This window comes from Barbus barbus (genome assembly GCF_936440315.1).
Source record: "Barbus barbus genome assembly, chromosome: 8".
Classification (NCBI taxonomy): domain Eukaryota; kingdom Metazoa; phylum Chordata; class Actinopteri; order Cypriniformes; family Cyprinidae; genus Barbus; species Barbus barbus.
The window spans coordinates 12,055,756-12,074,578 of NC_136736.1; the positions used below are offsets into that span (position 1 = coordinate 12,055,756).

Here is an 18,823-nt window from a genome sequence, read left to right on the forward strand (position 1 = left end):
ATGTAGCTATTGTTACAGATTTTGATTTAATATAACACACAATAATTTGAATTTAGGTGCAATTAAGTTGTGAAAAGAATATAGCTAATCATTTTACCTTCACAACAATATTGTGGTTTAAATATTTTTGTGGACGTGTGCATAATACTGATGGAACCACTGTGAAATGACGTCATTGTGCAAAGATAAAAATCAGAGGCCATGAAGCTTTAGGTGAGTTTTTGGGGGGCCTTATGCCTCTGAATTTTGGAAAGCTCTGCTCTAAAACATACTTATCAAAAACATGTCAACAGGAAAACAGCACATCAATCTGCCTGTGAAATCAATGTCCACTGTCCAGTTAAAATGAAAATTAAATGAAAATGAAATAGTAGAGCATGGTGCTAGCAACGCCAAAGTCATGGGTTCGATTCCCAGGGAAAGCAAGAGCTGGTAAAATGTAGAAACTGTAACTTGAATGCAATGTAAGTCGCTTTGGATAAAAGCGTCTGCTAAATGTATAAATGTAAACGTCTTGCCCTGGCAGTCATCTTAAGCCGGAGACACACTGCACGATTTTAGAAATCCTATAAAATCATTGCATGTCACACTTTACGACAATCTAATAATCTTGGCTACGACATGTGTGTAGACTCTACGACGATGACATCTACTGACACGTTTCTATAGAAGAATAAAACGTCATCAGCATGAGCTAGTGGTAAACAAAAAGAGCATGATAAATCACACTTTAGCAGTTGTAGTTTTTATGTGTGCAGAAAAAAGTGGAAACGGCGAAAGAGGAAGGGTTAAGAGCTTGAGGTAAGCAGTTTTATGTTTTAGCACCATGTCGTGTTGATTTCATGTCACATTTTTATTGGTTGGTCAGTAAACATGGATCGTAACAGCAAACACATTGCGATGATCATGTTGTATCGTAGGGGTATAAGAAAATATCGATACACGTGAGTATCGCGATACTGTATCGATTCTCCAAAACGGAATATCGATATTTTTAAAAAAAAAAGAAAAAAATATCATAAGATTCATGGCAGTTTTGAGTTCATATTCTGAACTTAAACAGTGACAGGAAATACTAGCATCAGGGCACTCCACTAATGTTAGTGTTAGTTCGCTGCAAAGAAGTTCGGATGAAAGAATTGTTCCAGTTCTCATTTCGGTGTACCAAGCTGAAGTGTGGCACCATTTGGGCTTTTGTGGTAACATCCGCAAAAATAATTGTACTTAATGGCCGCGTCCCGTGTTGAAGAGACTTTGCGCGGGGTGCGGCAGGCGGTAGAGTCGCCACGCGGCTGCAGCTTTCTCTCGTAATTGGGGGGTGTTTTGTGCAGTTGGGGCGGTGCTCGCATCGCGGTCTCGGCGATTCCACGCGGAACATAAATACAAACTGAAAAACCTGTGAAATCCAAGTTAAAAAGTTCTGAGAATGTTTAACATCTGCATTTATTTGATTGTTTTACAATTGTTTTGTTTTCTTTAGGAATCCTGCAAACACTTTATTTTTCATTGATATTAAGCAGATGTCATTTTTTTTTTCAGATCAAATCTTATGACATTGTATGTCACAATTGTAAACAAACTGTGAACCTTTAAAGTAGAGTCTATAAATATATATTTTTGTTTTTTTATAAAATACATTCTATACATACATTTAACTGAAGAATCATGCAAGCACTTGAATATTTTCCGCTTTACTCGTACTGCACAAAAAGTGGTTCAATAATGCTGAATGTTATAGGGACTGATTATTGCAAATGCAGATCCCAGTGTATTCTGCAGTGTGTTGGTTAATCTATTTTTATTTATTTTTGATTTTTTTGCTAAGGTTTGCATATGGTGGTGTGTTCTTAATGACAGCTTTCCTAAAAAATATATATATCCTATTTCTAAAATAAGAAATATCCCAATATATCGCCTATCGCAATATATTGTATCGCAACCCCTGTATCGTGATACTATTTGTATCGCTAGATTCTTGCCAATACACAGCCCTATTGTATCATTGGCTATCTTTGGTCGCAAGACCGTGACAACGGCCGTCTTTTGAACATCTCTCACTACACGAAACAGAACCACCGATTAGGAGCCACAATCACAGAAAATGCCACGCTTGTTTCACGATGCCAATCTTTCGTCTGGGACAGCCGAAAATTGTGCAGTGTGTCTCAGGCTTTAGACGTATACTGACTCCAAATGGCTCTAAATTCATTTATATCACAAGCTCAAATGTCAAACAAAATGGGGTTTACTAGTGTGAGCTCAACATGGCAGCCCCCATGAGGCAACCTCATCCATGTAAAATAAAACAGCTTTTATTTGGCTAATGATATGACTGGAGACATGCAATTTGTTGCTTTAGGGATAAACCATTTTAAGGAAAACAATACTGAGAGCACCAACAATTCCTTTAAACAGTCAACACTCTTCTGACTCAGCTGAAAATGAACATGTTAATTACAGGAATCCAGACTCATTATTTGTCCAATTATGTTTTTTAAGACTACAGGCAGAGGAAAAACATGCAAGTGTTGAAGGAAAACAGAAAACATACAAACAGAGACTGGTCTAGAGGGGGCTGACGATCATCCTTCTCCACTGTGCGTTTGCAGTCAGAGCAGACGTACAGAGGCAACTGAAGGGCGTTGGAAGATTTGGGCGACTGGGCTGTGCCATTCTGACTGGATCCTCCCATGTCCTGGGAGATGCTGTCCTTGCGCTCACTGCGACACAGCAGGCAACGGTCACCTGTGGTGTAGGGGGCCCTCTGGTTCACCCCGAATGTGAATGGTGTCTGAGCAAAAGACAGCGAAACAAAAACTGTGAGAAAGCTGCATTCACTTCAGCTAGAACCGTAAAATGCCCACACCGAATATTCTCAAATTGCACTAATGGCCATCCGCTACAGGAGATCAATGGAAGACAACACTCTAGAAGACACATAGTGCTTGAATACGCTTCAAAAACGTAACCTTAAACTTAAGGCGGAGCAGACTTTCAGGAAATCACAGCTGTGCTACCACACAGAGGAAATGCAAATACGGCAGAGCACTGTAGAAGTGTTGCAAAGTGAGAGATTTGCCTTGTTACCTGAAGGACTCCTGAGAAGTCAGCGTTTACTGGCCCTTCTGAAAACTGTGGAGCACCATTGACTGGAACCTTAAGAGAAAGATGGCCATAAATCAACTCTACAAAGTCTCAAGGTTATAAACTTATTACAATAATGTAATTACATACACACTGTTGTTTATGACTTTAGCACGAAGCTAAAAGTGCCACCTAAAAGCAATACTCACAAGGAAAAAACCTTAAATGCAACACCATGCAGCAATCAGTTCACTGGATAAAAGCTGTCCCTGAATGAACTCCTGATAGTAGTAGAACACCTATTTTTAATATAATAATTCTGTGAAGACAACATATGAAGAAAGTATTCCGTCCAAACGTACTTCACCTTTCCAGTGTCCTGTTAGCAGAGATTTTTAACTGATGGGTCACAACCCAAAATGGATCTCTAATGACAGAGAAGTTAAATAATCATGCAAAATAAAAAAAAAATGCTCTCTTTATCTTTTGTTGCTGATGTTATTGTTAAAAGGCAATGTGTCAAACTTTACAATATTTTGGCACAAATTCCTCAGTCACTTGGTAGAAAAATTACGCAGGTGCCAACATGGACAGGTTAGCAACCAAATAATACAGACCAAAATTTGTTCCGTGTAGTGAATTACTGTCATAAAAACATCAAAATAAGATAAAAATGTATCTTAGATGTTTGTTATTGATTTGTTTTTGTTTTGTAAAAGGTCTTTCATTTTTACTTTTGCACAATAACAAGGAATAACATGTTTTTTGCTATTTACAGTGTTGAGTTGCTACTTGATCTTCATTCTAAAATCTGGGTCCTGAGGAAAAAGCTAGGAAACCACAGTGTATTTCCTTTCCTGTGTTCCAGCCACAATTACTATGACAATTATGTAATTTAGTAGTCAAGACAAAGCAGCTATTAAGACAATCCTAAATTTGTTAATAAATCTTTAAAAAATGAATTAAATAATTTGTAGAAGCTTAAAAAAGTGACAGCTGTTATATGTGACTGAACTATAGAAGAATTCAGATTTTTATTTAGACTGCGTAAAATTGATACAGGTTATTAACACAGGTCTGAATAGCCAGCAGGTTATCAGCTATTTAATAAATCAATGTTTGTGAGAATAAAGACAGTTACGACCACAATATCAAAACGTTGAATTGCTTTATAGCTGATGTGTGCATTTTTTAATATGTTAAAATGCTTCTCTCTATCTCAGGTTAACATGCAGAGTCATTTAAGCCAATTGTTGTTAGATTATTCAAACACTGCTAGGTTGTCCTGAGCAGACCAACAGATACACTGACTATGCATCCAACTAAGGGCAGAGGACAAAGGTTTGGGAAATGACAACAAAAATAACACATTTCAGCTTTAATCATAATTGATAGTTTTATCGAGAAAAGGTGAATGTGATTTCTTGTGCACCTGCTTTGTTAAACACAAAAATGTCACAATTCCAAGCTCTGTACAGTAGATTACACACAGCTTCTCCTGAGTTAACAAGAGTTCAATTTGGCTGTCAATTCGCAACAACCTTGCATCAAAATTTGCTTCTATATTCAGTCTGAGAGAAAAGAACATTAACACATATAAGACTTATGAACATGTCTAACTGTCTATGATTTCTAACAAATGTCATCTTCACAACATTTTGCCCTCAAGTCGCTGAAATCGCATTAACCAAACAAAACCCATGCAAACAAGAGAGCTGTAATTCAGTCCAGTGGTGAAATGCTCTCTTTCGCTTATGTCAACACAGACTGATACTCTTGTTAAGCTACAGATGTGGTTTCCTTGGAAACAGAGGCGTACCACCAGAAAGAACAAGTCTCTGACAAAGCCCTGAACGCTGGACCCTGTGCTGTGAGTGGCCTATTCATTCCCTGACACTTCTTACAGCTGGACACCATGAATACACAACTGGAACAATAGCAAAGCAGCTGATAAACTGAGGTCTATTAATATAGTATACATTAAGAACTAATTGGGCTAAATTACATTACAACATACTACATCTATGTCCAAAGCACAAACTTTGCACAAGACTCAATTCAAAACCACTGACAGACGTATTAAAGGGTTTGTTGACATATAACGTTGAACATTTTTAAGCACTTCCGGTATGTTCCAACTTGACAATATTGAGTTCAAAAGGCCAATTATTCCGTCAATTTTATTGAATAACAAAGTAAATACACGTTTAAATATGAATAAGTCGAACACTGTTAAAAATGTAAATTAAAAAATGTGTAAAGAGAATAATTTGAACACACTGTGGGCTTTAGCATTAGGTCTGTCGATATACGTGGTAATATTACCGGATCGAGGTTGATAAACACTGGCATTTTCAGCATAAAGACCGCATCTATTCCTCCACTTAAGTTGGAATGTTAACAAAGTAAAATATGTATTGAAATACACATGTAAACACATCAGCTAACGCAGACAAGTTAGCTTCACATCACTCCGAGCAACACAAATCACTGAAACTTACTTATCTACCGCATAAAACCGCTTTAAATATGCTTTACACACGTCTTTACTATTTCCCTGCCATGTTTCTGTGACCAGACCTGTACTGTTTAAGATTAAAGCTCTAGATCAGTCCAGGCATTTGTAAACGTGAGATCAGCTACAGGAGCTCTCCCAGGCCCGCAGTATCATGGAGTCTGGACTAAACTACATCACATTCAGCTCTGATACCGCATCAACCGCCTCGCATGCCCCAGGGGCCGCTCACCTCTCCGTTGAGGTTAGGGATGCTGCTCGGGTCTCCGTGTGCGCTGCTGCTGGAGGGTGTTGGCGGAGCTCCGGCCTTCCCTGCGCCGCCGCCCCGCTTATTCTTCCTGCGCTTCGCTCCGCGTTTAGCGTCTGTAGGACTCATTTCTACCCCACGAAATACACAGACAGCGTTCCGTCTACAAATAGCGGGGTCTTGGGTGCAATGCCTGGCTCTGGCGCTGCGAATACGGGTAAAATTGAACTGTATTTGAGAGATATAATCTAGAGCCTGCCGACTTGCTCACAGTGTAGCAGACTTCAAATTCCAATATGGCCGACTCAACAGGAATTGGCCAATGGCGTTTACGCCATGACGCAATAGCGTATGATGCGCTTGGACTTATGGGAAATTGAGTTTATACAACAGATTTATACATTATTGAGTTTATTCAAAAGTTAATATAAAGCGACTTGCATTTTAGAAACACTTGTCTGATCTGTTCAGAACTATTTTGTTGATTAAATAAAGTCACAGCTGAGCCGCTGCGCATCTCCAAGCAAACAGCGCTGTTTCGATTATGAATGAATCTTTGTTTTTGAACAAATCTAGTGAGTCAATGATTCAATGACCCATTCATAAAGACCATTCCTTAATGAATCAGCCGTTTGAACGAATCGATTAGATGAATGATTCAGTGACAGACAGTGACTTGCTGCCACCTACTGGGAGTTTCATTTTTAAAGTATTCATTTTAATTGTTTAATTTTTCTATGTTCAATCTCATAACATTGTTTTTATTAAATGTATTAATGCCACATCTTGTTAAAAAGTCTGTAAATATTCCACATTTGTGCTCTTCTGTTCCGTGCAAAGATTAATTTTTGATGCTGATTTCAGGGCTTCCTGACTGTATCTTATTATTTTAAATGAATTTATTGTTTAATTATTATCATTATTATTATTTTTACAAAAAGTTAATAAATCTATTTTTGGCACAACATATGGCATACATTTAATAAAGTTAAAAATTGCCTTTTTAAACAAAGGTTTAAAAAATACTTTAAGGAGTCAAAAATCACCTCATAATAGTAAGTTTAGTTTCTGTCATTGATCAGAAGGTGTTAAATTTATTTTTATTTTATTTATTTTTTTAAGTAGAAGCACTAGTGCTCCTGAAAAGAAACGTAAGTGTAGAGTCCTTAAGAATGTAATGTTATGTTACCTTTTAAAACTAATTGAAAACGTTTTTGCAAAGTGTAAACTATTAAATATAATCTACAAATCATGCAATACTGTACCGCTAAATAAGACGTGTTTTGAGGGCTTAGCTAATCAGGCCAATGAGAGACAATCATTCTAATATTTTATGAAATCATTCGTTCATTTCACTAATCAATGTTTTTTTAAATATTGTTTTATTATTAAACACGTGCAGGAGGTCATTAATAATAATTATAAGATGTACAAATTCAAACACACTATCTTTAATTTGGGCAGAAATACAGTCTTAATGTACATGAAGGTTTAGAGAAAATATGACATAAGTTGTTAATAAATGTCTTCATAGATTATCAATGGTTTTATGATTAAATACATCCGAAAGGTAATCTAAAATTACCATTGTCAACACCCCCCCCCACACACAGTGAATTTCGGCCATTTCCACCACTGGATATAAGTTGTGCCTGTGGTGATGGAAGATTGTTAAAAACAATCCAATTCTATAATAATTCTATATAATAATTTCTGTATGCGAGCATAAATGAATGAAGCTCTTGCTTTTTTGTTATTCTATTTATTCTGGTGTCTTGCTCTATGCTATCTCTCTCATGATACTTTTTGAATCTCTTACAGGTGTGTTTTTTTTGGGGGGGGGTCAATGGTTGTTGTTTTCTTTGCCGTAGCTCTCCGAAGACATGTTTTTATTACAGCAGTCAATCGCAGTAATCATTTTAATCATTGGGTGGCGATGATTAGCTATTCTAACTTGCTATTAAGTAAAATAGCAGGCGAAATATCCAGTTTAGAGATCATTATTGTACTAAATATTTGATAGCTCATTCTAATCAGAATCCCGTATTCCATATGAAATGTTTTAATCAATGTGGTGTCTGCTACAGCTGTTTCACTGAATCTGCTGCCCTCACCTGTGATCCGCGAGTCAAATGTCACCCATCCTGAAAAAAAACGATTAAAATGTGATGAATTCTTCATTGAAGTGTAACGGGTCTAAAGGCCCCGAATGTTATCCTTTTTATTTGATGGATTCTATTCTATTCTATTCTATTCTATTCTATTCTATTCTATTCTATTCTATTCTACGATAACAGTGTTAGAAAATATATTAAATATTAATGAAATTAAAAATCTGACAAATGTTGTGATTAATATTATTCACTTTTGGCCTTTTCATAATATCCGGACACATAACGGCTATATGTAGCTATAAACGATTACAGTTTAAGAGCTGCAGGGCCATCACTAAAGTTAAAAAGTTTGTACCAAAAAAAAAAAAAAAAATACAATAAAAGTAAATCAATCAATAAATACATAAAACAAATAAATAAAATAAATAAATAAAATTGAATAAACGGGTGGGCAATTGTCAATATGGGCCCACTTGATATCTCTTGCAACAAATTCATTATTATGCAATACAATTTCTTGCAGTATTACTGATGTTTTAAAAGTGCTGTTATAGTTGTACTTTTTGTTGCCATTTCTAAGAGAGAAAAAAAGTTACTTTTTTAGCAAGAGGTACTATCTTAATCAATGTAATTAAAATATTTTGACTCATAATGTGAAAAAATACAAACAAATAAGATCATAACTAGTAAAGACCACACATGAAAGAAAATAAATAAATAAAATTGTTGCAGTTTGAAACTTTGAATCTCTTGATTCGATGTTGTGTCGCCCTTCAACCCGCAGATGGCGATGTTGCATTGCTGCCGTTTTGTCGCTAGACTACAGAAATCCAAACTGAACTTTGGATGGTTTTCTGTGATCATATACCATAATAAGGACAAGACAAGGGTAAACAACAGCAAGATAATTTTATTGCATTACTTTGATTATGTGATGATAAAGAACACTAATAGAAAATGACATCTATTAAACATGAAATCTAGCCTTCCAGAAATAAAACTGAATATTGTCATATATCTCAAAACCTCCAACGCATGTCAAAAAAGAAGTGCATCATGTCATATGCCTTAATTAACAAGCTCCATCATTCACTGCTGGCTGACAGTTTCGGGAAATCAGTGCCATGTTGAGCAAAGAGATAACAAGTACAGGAGAAGTACATGGAACAATAGATGACAAATCCAAGACTTGAGATTGTAATCTAATACTATTGCAACAGAGAAATCAAAATATCGTGCACTCAATGACTCTGGATTGAAAATGTCAAACTATTCTAAAATACAATTTCACATTTTGTCTAATCTGTACAAATAAATTAGCGAAAGAACAAAACAACAATCCCTACAGATTTCTTGCATTGCTGGCTCATATGAAGGCAACTCTAAACTACTGCAAAATGAAACAAGAACAGAGTAGTGCTAGTCACACCCTCTTAAGAAAACACCCACCAACAAATGCAAATTGCTTTCTCGAGATTCTTCAGCAGAGTCAAAAAGTCAAGCAGTTTATTTTCAAACATACACTCCAAGAAAATGTACTTTCAAGTTTCAGCAGGACAAGTTTCTTGCCAGTTTCAAAGTCTTTTTTTTTCCCAGTAGCATGTTTAGATCCACCCTAAAAAGTGTTTAGCTATTCAGAACCAGGACGTGAGATGTCCATGTCAGGAAATACAAAAGCAGAGTGGATCTTTCACATCCAAAGCACCTATATTGCAATCAATCACACATTAAGCTTTCAAACCCACTCTGGGTGCTGGAATCGGAAGCCAAACTGGAAGAAGAAGAAAGTAGGGAGACAAGCAGACGACCACAGACAGTACTGAACGTATGTTAAAGGCTGGATTACACTAAATGACTTTTAAAAACAAAACAGATTTTAAAACACTAGGCTTCATATAATAAACAGCATGTAATAAAAGACTGAGGATCACATAGGGTTGCCATGTCCACCGTTTTACAGCAGAATTGCTGTTGCTGTGGGAATAGTTCACCCAAAAATGAAAATCAATTTGCTGCAAAACATGTATGAATTTCCTTCTTCTGCTGAAAATAAAAGAAGACTTTTTGAATAATGTGGCTAACTAAATTCTATATATATGGAATTCAGTGGGGACAAGAAACTCTTTGGCTACCCACATTCTTCAAAATATCTTCCTTTGTGGGAACAACTTGAGGGTGAGCAAATAATGACATTTGCAATGCTTATATTGAAATATTTTATAACCTGTGCTAGATGTTAAGTTTTCTGAAGAAGGGGGAACTAGTAGGGAACCTTTGAGTTCTATTATGAAAACAAACTGTTTATTGTGACTTTTAAGTTGAAATTGTGCATAACAGAACAGTGACTGTAAAATATGTATTTTAGGGATATTTTTATATTTGAAATAGGGTTATTGGGCTAGTTTTGGGCCATTTTTTATTAGTCACTGGTCTAGTTTTGTTTTCGCAGACCTGGCAACCCTGCTTTTAAGTCTTTCCGAACAAAACACACTCACTCAGAAACTGCACCTCATTGCAATGAGACACAAATTTAAACAATATGTGTGTTCTAAATATCAATGTTTCTTATTCTCTTAACTAGTAGAATCAGAATCTGTTAATAAAGAAATTGTAGTATGTGCTCATCATACACAATTTTCTGTGAAATCTGCAGACTATCTCTTGCTTTGGACAACATGCTCGTCCAGACTGTACAAATCGGGGAAAAAGTAGTGTAGTGTATTCCAGCCTTTTCACTATAGCTGCTATAATGTATTAATGCATTTATATTTAAAATTGTCTCCCTTAAGTAGTATTATTTTTCCTTCGGGAGACCCTTGCTGGCCTCAGCCTCAGCACTGCATTCTGGGAAGTGGGGAGGTGGGGCAGAGTGAGGGGAGGTCAGAGGTGCTGATGCTGCATTGGGGGTTGTTGAGGCTAAAGGCTCAATGGGAGCAGCACTCCGAGAGTCCTCCAAAAGGACATATGAGCGTCCCCTATGGGAGCGTCGTCTCTCTGGGTGGGTGGGGGAAGGGCTCTTTCCTGGAGGAGGGGGGCTGCGGGCCTGACGCCGGCGAGAAAGCTGGATGGGTTCCTTATCGAGAGCTGTGTTCTACAGGAGAGACACAATATGTTACTGTTCAAATGAGGTGCACCCACCCAAATTGGAAAGGAAACTAAACTGAAAACAATTCAGTAGGGAAAGAGTAAGTGAGATGAAGTTATGATCTGGGAGGTCAATAGAGAGAGCAGTTTAATCTTAAAGGGACAGTGCACCCAAAATGAAAATTCTGTCGTCACTTACTCATGTTGTTCCAAATTTATTTTTATTTTTTTTCTGTGGAACACAAAAACTACATATTGTGAAAAGTGTCCACAGCACAACTTTCACTGTATGGACAAAATGGCCAGTTACACTACACTTTTTGTTCCATTGACTTCTATTCATATAAATGCGAATGCAGCAGACAGGAAACCCAAGTTAATGCAAATTTCACTGCTGTCCAAAGTTCAGGTTTAGTAAACTCTGCCCCGCGAATTCAACCAATCGAAGATTAATATGTCATTGTGTGACCTCTTAGCTGGAAAAGAATGCAAACTTTAAATCTGCAGCAGGATTGCAGTAAAGTGGATTAGCTGGCGTATAGATTTTAAATGTACAGTATTTTATGTTGAATTATGTTTTTTTCAAAAGAGAGTGTGATGTCATATCACAACTGTTGCAGTGTCCGTAGAAAATTCACACATGACCATGGCTAGGGTCATTTTTCATTTGCATTTCCAAATGGTGTCCCTCTACTTTGCAACAGTTCAAAATTTTGCATATTTGAAAAAAAATTTGCAGTTAAAAGTTACATTTTTTGTTTTTAAATATATATTTAATTGAGCTTTCAATTAAATTGTATGTGTAACAAAACTTGTTCCCACTTTTTTTCCCTTCCAAAAATGTTCCCTTTTTTTTATAACTTAATTCAAGTAGTAATTCAAACTACTTTCTGTGTGTAAAGGTCATTGCAGGTGATGGTTTATCTGAGGGGTGCATGGTGAGTTCTTATTAGTTTTCATGAAATTTGCTAAATCTATGACAATTTTACATATCAGAATGTCCGAATTATGTGTCTGTGAGTGTCACGCCGATAACTTCCAGATTTGACATTTTAATCTAAAATATTATGTATATTTAGTCTTATAAATAATCTTGATCTTTAGTCTAGAAATGTTCCTCAATCTTGATAAACTATCATGATGGCAGCCTCCATAGAGGCTAAATAATTTAAAAAAAAAAAATGTCCTCAATCTCCCATTTACTGAATAAAACACACACACACAAATGAATATCATCTTTTGTGTTCTTCAGAAAAGAGGCAGGCACATGAACAACATGAGGGTGAGTAAATGAAGTACATTTTACAAGTACAAAGTAAATTTAGTGTATCCCTTTAAGCAATAAAGCAAGTTGTTCAGTGTTTTCCCCATAGCTCTAAGAAGAAACATGTTCAAACTAAGATATATAAAAGACAGTATGCATGACCTGGTTTCGCTGAAAAGTCAATGCTATTGATCACGTCACAGGTGGGAGAAGACCACCGCAGTAAAAGAGACTGGAAAATGGCAGAGAGTGAAAAACACCACTGAAGTTTATAACAGAAATAAAGTGAATCAAGAATTCTCTAATCTGACAACTCTCCATGTCTTGTAGGGGAAAATAATTATCTTCAGTGATGTTACTGTCACTTTCTCCCAGTATAAGAGTGTATGTGTGAGGAGACAGAGGCGGGGAGGGAGGAGCATAGCAGTTAGTGTTAGTACATACCATTGCCTTGGAGCTAGTCAAAGGATAGCAATGCCATGGGGAGAGCAGAAGCAGAGGACAGAGACTAGTCTTACTCACAGAGCACATACAGCACAAATTCATACACAACACTAACATAACCTCTAATACTTCAGCTGAGGAACATTTCACAAGGACTACTTCAGAAACACTCAGTTTGCCTGATTAAAGCAAAATATAGCCACTTAAAGGGGCAGTTCACTCAGAAATGAACATTCTGACATTATTCACCCTCATATTCTTCCAAATACGCATGATACTTTTTTTCTTATTCATACAAGCTGTCAAGTTCCAAAAAGGACAATAAGCACAATACAATCATGTAAATATAGTCCATTTGAATCTTCTGAAGACATATGATCAGTTTTTGTATCTAAGTTTGATGTAATGACGTCTTGTTACAAGAAATGAGAAAATTATTGATGTCAAACACATGACATAGGCACCATATTTATTTGTTATTGATTATCAGTGCATAACAGCTTAAAGTTTAGTCTGGTCTGTACAAAGCTATCATTTCAGAATACATGGATGGACAGTATGTTTTTCTTATTACTACACTTTCTCTGCTAATTGCATTTTAACAACTTAAAATCACTTGTTTTTAAACCGAAGTGCTTATAAACATATGCAAATTGTAAATTTTCATGACCACAAGCACAGCAACTTGAGCATATAAGAGACGATAATCTCTACCTGTTGACAAATTTTGGTTAATCGTGTCTATTGGTAATATCATGCACCTCTAATGTGGACATGTCCATATTTGTGTATCCCATCTGGACGGGGTTTAAAAACTACTGTTAAAATAACCAGATTACTGCCCATCTATCTACCCTTTTTATGATGTAAAAAGTCATATTTGCATAGTTCCTCTTAACACGTTTTGCCCAATGTGATATCTGTTTTTTTTATTGTATATTTATATTTGGCAACACACATTTTGCTTTTCCTAATTTTCATAAACTATATGGTATATTTTCTTATTTTTTCACTTAAATTCTCAGTAATTTTAAGAAGTAGTTATCTGTGTCTGACATGTATTTTTAGCAGTAGTATAAAGTACATAAAATTGCTAAATAAACATTCATCAGTCTGTACTTTTAATTAAGTACATTAAAAGTCATGTAATTTTGTACTTTTAGCCATGTAAAAATGAAAAGGGAGTCATTAATACTTTTACTGGAGTAATATTTTAATAGAGTATCTGTACTTTTACTCAAGTATTTGATTTTTGTATCATCCACCTCTGCCTGGAATATAGCAAATTATCCATATAGATTTTTTTTTGGTAAAACCGGACTAACAACGGATAGAATACGCATATGAAAATTCTTTAAAAAAAAAAAAACTATTTTCTTTCAGCATATTTGGAATGACATGAGTAATTGGCAAATGCTTCATTTTGGGGTGAGCTATTCCTTTAAATTTTGACATGATCTGGATTCTTTGGTACGTTCCTCAGCTGTGGACAAAACCAGTTATTGTAAAGAAATCTGAAAAAAAAAATAGGATGTGTCTGGACCCTATTAAAAAATCTAAATATACTAGCTATAAAATTAAAAATAAAATCAAATAAAAAAAAATGAAAATAAAACAATTAATTGAAATGAAAAACAGCTAAATCCTAATTTTATCTAAAAAAAAAAAAAAAAAAAAAAAAAAAAAAGATCTAAATAACTAAATAAAACCTTTGAGTAAAATGTTTCATCCAAGGCAATTTTTGTACATAATTTTGCATCTCTCTCTCCCAGTCATTAGATTTATTCATTTAAATGATTAAAGTACGATACTGCCAGAAGATGGCAGAGTTTCATATTCTCAATCCTTTGAAATTTCGATGGCAATGGTCAAGGTCCTAAGAGTGAGGTTCATTTCGAGGACGTTGGCAGCTGCCATGAAATAAACTGTCTCTGGATTAGATAACAGAGAAAGAGAGAAGCCATCGGATTGCAGTGTTAATTTTACAAGCAGTCAGTATTGCATGCATGCCAATACAAACCTTTCTGCTAGAGCCCAGAAGGAAACAATATACAGCAATAATGTGCAAAGAAGCCATATAGCACAGAATATCACAGCTATTTAATGAGCCACCATGAACATGGAGTGGAATGATTAGATGGAAAGACAAAAAGTGGACCAGATTATGGTTGGGACATGAGGTATGGTATGATTGTTGTCTAGAATTAGATGCAAGACCAGCAAATTCTGAAAAAACCCAGTGAGAGGGAATAAGAGGCAATCAGAGTGCAGAAACTGCTAGATTTTAGTATAGTCAAAAGAACTCAAGCTCATTAAAAAGAGGTTTAGGTTTGGATTCAAATACCCAATATCCAGTGGTAGACATCACTTCGGGTCTTGGGAGAGCAAGAAGGGGTGTAGATAATACAGCCCTGCCCTTACAGTTCAAACTGTCAAATGAGATTCACATCAATACACATTTAGCCAGAGTCCCTACTGCTGCTTTTTCAAGCAGAGTGGTGAACAAAAAAGGACCTTAGATTTTTAAAAAGCTTAGGGTTTTTACAATGTACCTTAAAGGAAAATGATGCCATAAACAAATGCTTCCTATACTACTCTTAAATTAATGTCTAATAATATAATGTTTATTCAATTTGAAACTCACGTCAGTAGAATCAATGCAAATATATAATAAATATTCAATATACCAGTTATTATATTGAAATTCAATATACCAGTTATTATGCAGTTATTTATATTGAGGTCTTAATTTCAAATATGAACAATTAAATTTCCTTTCTGCATGATGGGGTCAAGTCCAAACAATAAATGATGGTCAGTATTCTTGATCATGGCAATGCAGACAGACAGTGACAACACTGTAAACCTTAATGACAGTGAGAAGAACTGAGACACAAGTCTGGCAGTGAGGGGTTTATGGTGCAGTGACCTGGGATGGGAATTTAATAAGACATGACGATGGAAATGGCTGAAAATGCTTCAACCATGTCTCCCTCTGAGCTCATAAAGTACATTCTGCCAAGCAATAAAAGGATTATGATAAGTCCTTCAGCAATTTTCAAGCACTGGAGAGCAACACTGACCACCCATTTTTTTCCAATGGGCTTAGCCCTGTATTTAACATATATTTTCTAATATATGTATTTTTGACCATCAAATCAGCATATTAGAATGATTTCTGAAGGATCATGTGACACTGCGGTAATTGCTATTGAAAATTCAGCTTTGCCTCACAGGAACAAACTACATTTTAAAATATATTCAAAAAGAAAACAGTTATTTTAATTAGTAGTAATATTTCTGTTTTCATTTTTTTCTGTAATAATATTACTGTTTTTGCTGTATTTTAGACCAAGTAAATGCAGCCTTGTTGAGCAAGACAACTAATGACTTATAGTCACTAAATATAACCATAAAACAGTATATTCAAATGTATACAAGTCTTTGGTTGTTTTGGTTATTATGGGTAGTGTCGATTTTATCCATCAATTTGGCTATTAAACAAAGATTTTCAAAAGCTGAATCACACTACTCATGGTATGTCTTTGTTGAAAGGTTTATACATTATCGTTTATAATCAAATCAATGTGATTTTTTTTTACTTGTGCCTGATGTGCTGTTTTCTAAAGTCATGTCCAAGTTCATAGCTCTTGAGAAAATCGTAGCGCTCCAAACAGCAAAAATGAAGTCCTCATACTGCAGGTGCATAGAGCCAGTAGGATACTTGAAAATGATCAAGAGGGAGGCTAACCGCACACTGATCCACTCAAGACTGAAAAAGTCTACAAAAACATATTTTTTTATTTATTTTATAAATTGCATCGTGCAAAAAGTGCAGACATTTCAGCACGTCTGCTTGCTCGTGTCCATCTGTTTTTAATTCACATGCACTTTGCACTTTTTGCACAATGCAATTTATAAAATAAATAAAAAAATATGTTTTTGTAGACTTTTTCAGTCTCGAGTGGATCAGTGTGCGGTTAGCCACCCTCTTGTTCATTTTCAAATTCATAGCTCAGGCATATTTTGTCCTGTGCTTGCTTACAATGCAATAATCTCTAATATTTCCTGAGATTTAGCAGTTATGTAAGTCATGAGCTCTGAGGGAGATGAACCGATTGATTTGATGCCGGTGTCTACAGTGGCTATAAATTCAGTGACGGCTATGCTTCGGAATTATGTGTAATCCAAGTACTAATCATTAGGGCTGAGAGGATGACTTTGGTTAATTTGTTTAAGCGTATAGCATATTAACAGATGACAGCAGCTGAATTTATTATGTGCAGACTGTTTCTCATTTGTGTGTGAGTGTGTGTGTGTGTGTGTGTGTGTGTGTGCTCACCACAATAACAGAGACTCCTGGGGAAGTGTTGCTCTGTTTCTGCACAGAGTTAAAGTGCTTTTTGAGTTTACCTGCCACCTCCATCTTCATATTGTTTCCCATTGCAGCATCCTCCTGTTGGTTATTGAAGTGGATTAGGATAGGCCAATCTAATGGTGAGCAATATTACTGTGTTCTCCAGAGCATTCAGACTAAATTGTAGGTTTCAGTTAGAAAATTAATTTGAAACATAAATCAAAACCACCTCTAATACAGCTCAAATGACACAAATAATGTTTTATGAGTAGGTATGCGAGTGAATCCCTTGTGGCCAATCATGCTACTCAACATGCAATAATGCCTAAAATACGTTTTGGTGTATTATATTTTATAAATAGAAATCTGATACTGTAATGTAGCACATGCATTACCAAAGTCACACACACACAGTACTAAACCTTTTCACACACATTTACCGTGACCCAGGGATAAGACAGCACATCCTCCGCTGTGTATCTGGCCTCCACATTCACCTGCAGCATGTGACCAATCAACTCCTGTACAAACACACCATGATCATATTTTCAATAAACAGACTTCAAGAAAGTTTACTACATTTTAGCATAAAAACAGAAAAGGTACACAAAAGGACAGGAAACAAAGACTGTTAAATAAGGGTGTAGGTTTGATTCTGGCATTGGTGGAAACATAACGGCAGACAAAAGACATTTAATTGTTTGATCAAAATTATTGCTAGGGACAAATTAGTCGTAGTTGTGGTTCTCATTAATGGAGGCACAGGGTGAGTCGGGGGGAAAAAATTGTTGAATAAATTGTTATTTTTATTTCTTTGCACACAAAAAATATTCTCGTAGCTACATAAAATACGATTGAACCACTGATGTCACATGGACTGTTTTACCGATGTCCTTACAGCGTTTCTGGGCCTGGGAACATTTCAGTTGCATTGCTGTCTATGCAGGGACAGAGAGCTCTCGGACTTCATCAAAAATATCTTAATTTGTGTTCATAAGATGAATGAAGGTCTTACGGGTTTGGAACGACATGAGGGTAATTAATGACAGAAATTAGATTTTTGGGTGAATTATCCCTTTCAGAGCGCAGATCTGCTCCAAAGTCCCGATCTGAATCAAATGATTCAAGAACCCTCTCCAAAGTCCCGATCTGAATCAAATGATTCAAGAACCCTCTCCAAAGTTCCGATCTGAATCAAAAGATTCACTAACTCACTCCAAAGTTCCAATCTAAGTCAAATGATTTGCGATACGTGCTCCTAAGTCCTGATCTGAATCAAATGATTCACAATATGCAAAATTCCGATGTAAATCTAATGATTCGTGACCCGCTCTCCGTAGTCTCGATCTGGGGTGTGTTTCCCAAAAGCAACTATGGTCACAAGTTCTGTCGTTACCAATAGAGTTCAATGGAACTTGGGACCATAGTTAGCTGAAGATGGTTTTAGGAAACGCAACTGAAAATAAGGATTTGCGAACCATAATTTCAGATCGGGACTTCGGAGTGCGTTTCGTGAATCATTCAATTCGTTAAATGATTCACAAATCCGCTCCGAAGTCCCGATTTAAATCAAATGATTTGCAATCCCAAGTCCCTACTAAATTCTACGCCCTTGCTGTTATATTAAATCTTTGTGCTTAAAGTTAAGGAATTATGGTAAATTTCAGAAAAGGACCTTTAGTTTGTAATTTAGTTTGTAAGACATTAGCCTTAG

General features: G+C 36.0%; 2 protein-coding genes across 8 annotated transcripts in view; both read right to left on the reverse strand.

Moving 5' to 3' along the window:
• Positions 1-6,153, reverse strand: part of LOC306873378 (protein FAM193A-like) — a 30,166-nt gene extending 24,013 nt beyond the window's left edge. Inside the window, exons 1-3 of one of the 2 annotated variants that reach the window (XM_079422631.1) lie at positions 5,832-6,153; positions 3,088-3,156; positions 2,552-2,791 (exon numbers count right to left, since the gene is read on the reverse strand). In XM_079422631.1, the coding sequence (XP_079278757.1) occupies positions 2,552-2,791; positions 3,088-3,156; positions 5,832-5,975 (453 nt within the window). In that variant the 5' untranslated portion in view covers positions 5,976-6,153. The remainder of the gene's footprint in view (positions 1-2,551; positions 2,792-3,087; positions 3,157-5,831) is intronic. The other variant, XM_079422632.1, reaches the window with a different exon arrangement.
• A 2,698-nt stretch (positions 6,154-8,851) lies between these two features.
• LOC306873884 (serine/threonine-protein kinase DCLK2-like) overlaps positions 8,852-18,823 on the reverse strand; it is a 57,979-nt gene continuing 48,007 nt past the window's right edge. For 2 of the 6 annotated variants that reach the window (XR_013784534.1, XR_013784536.1), the window contains 4 exons: positions 17,550-17,630; positions 17,095-17,208; positions 15,097-15,181; positions 8,852-11,051 (listed from right to left, as the gene is read on the reverse strand). Coding sequence is in view for 3 of the 6 variants with exons in the window: in XM_079423411.1 (XP_079279537.1) it covers positions 10,755-11,051; positions 17,095-17,208; positions 17,544-17,630 (498 nt within the window). In the remaining 3 variants the exon portion in view is untranslated. Of the gene's footprint in view, positions 11,052-15,096; positions 15,182-17,094; positions 17,209-17,543; positions 17,631-18,823 lie in introns of all 6 variants that reach the window. The other 4 variants (XM_079423412.1, XM_079423410.1, XR_013784535.1 and 1 more) reach the window with 3 other exon arrangements.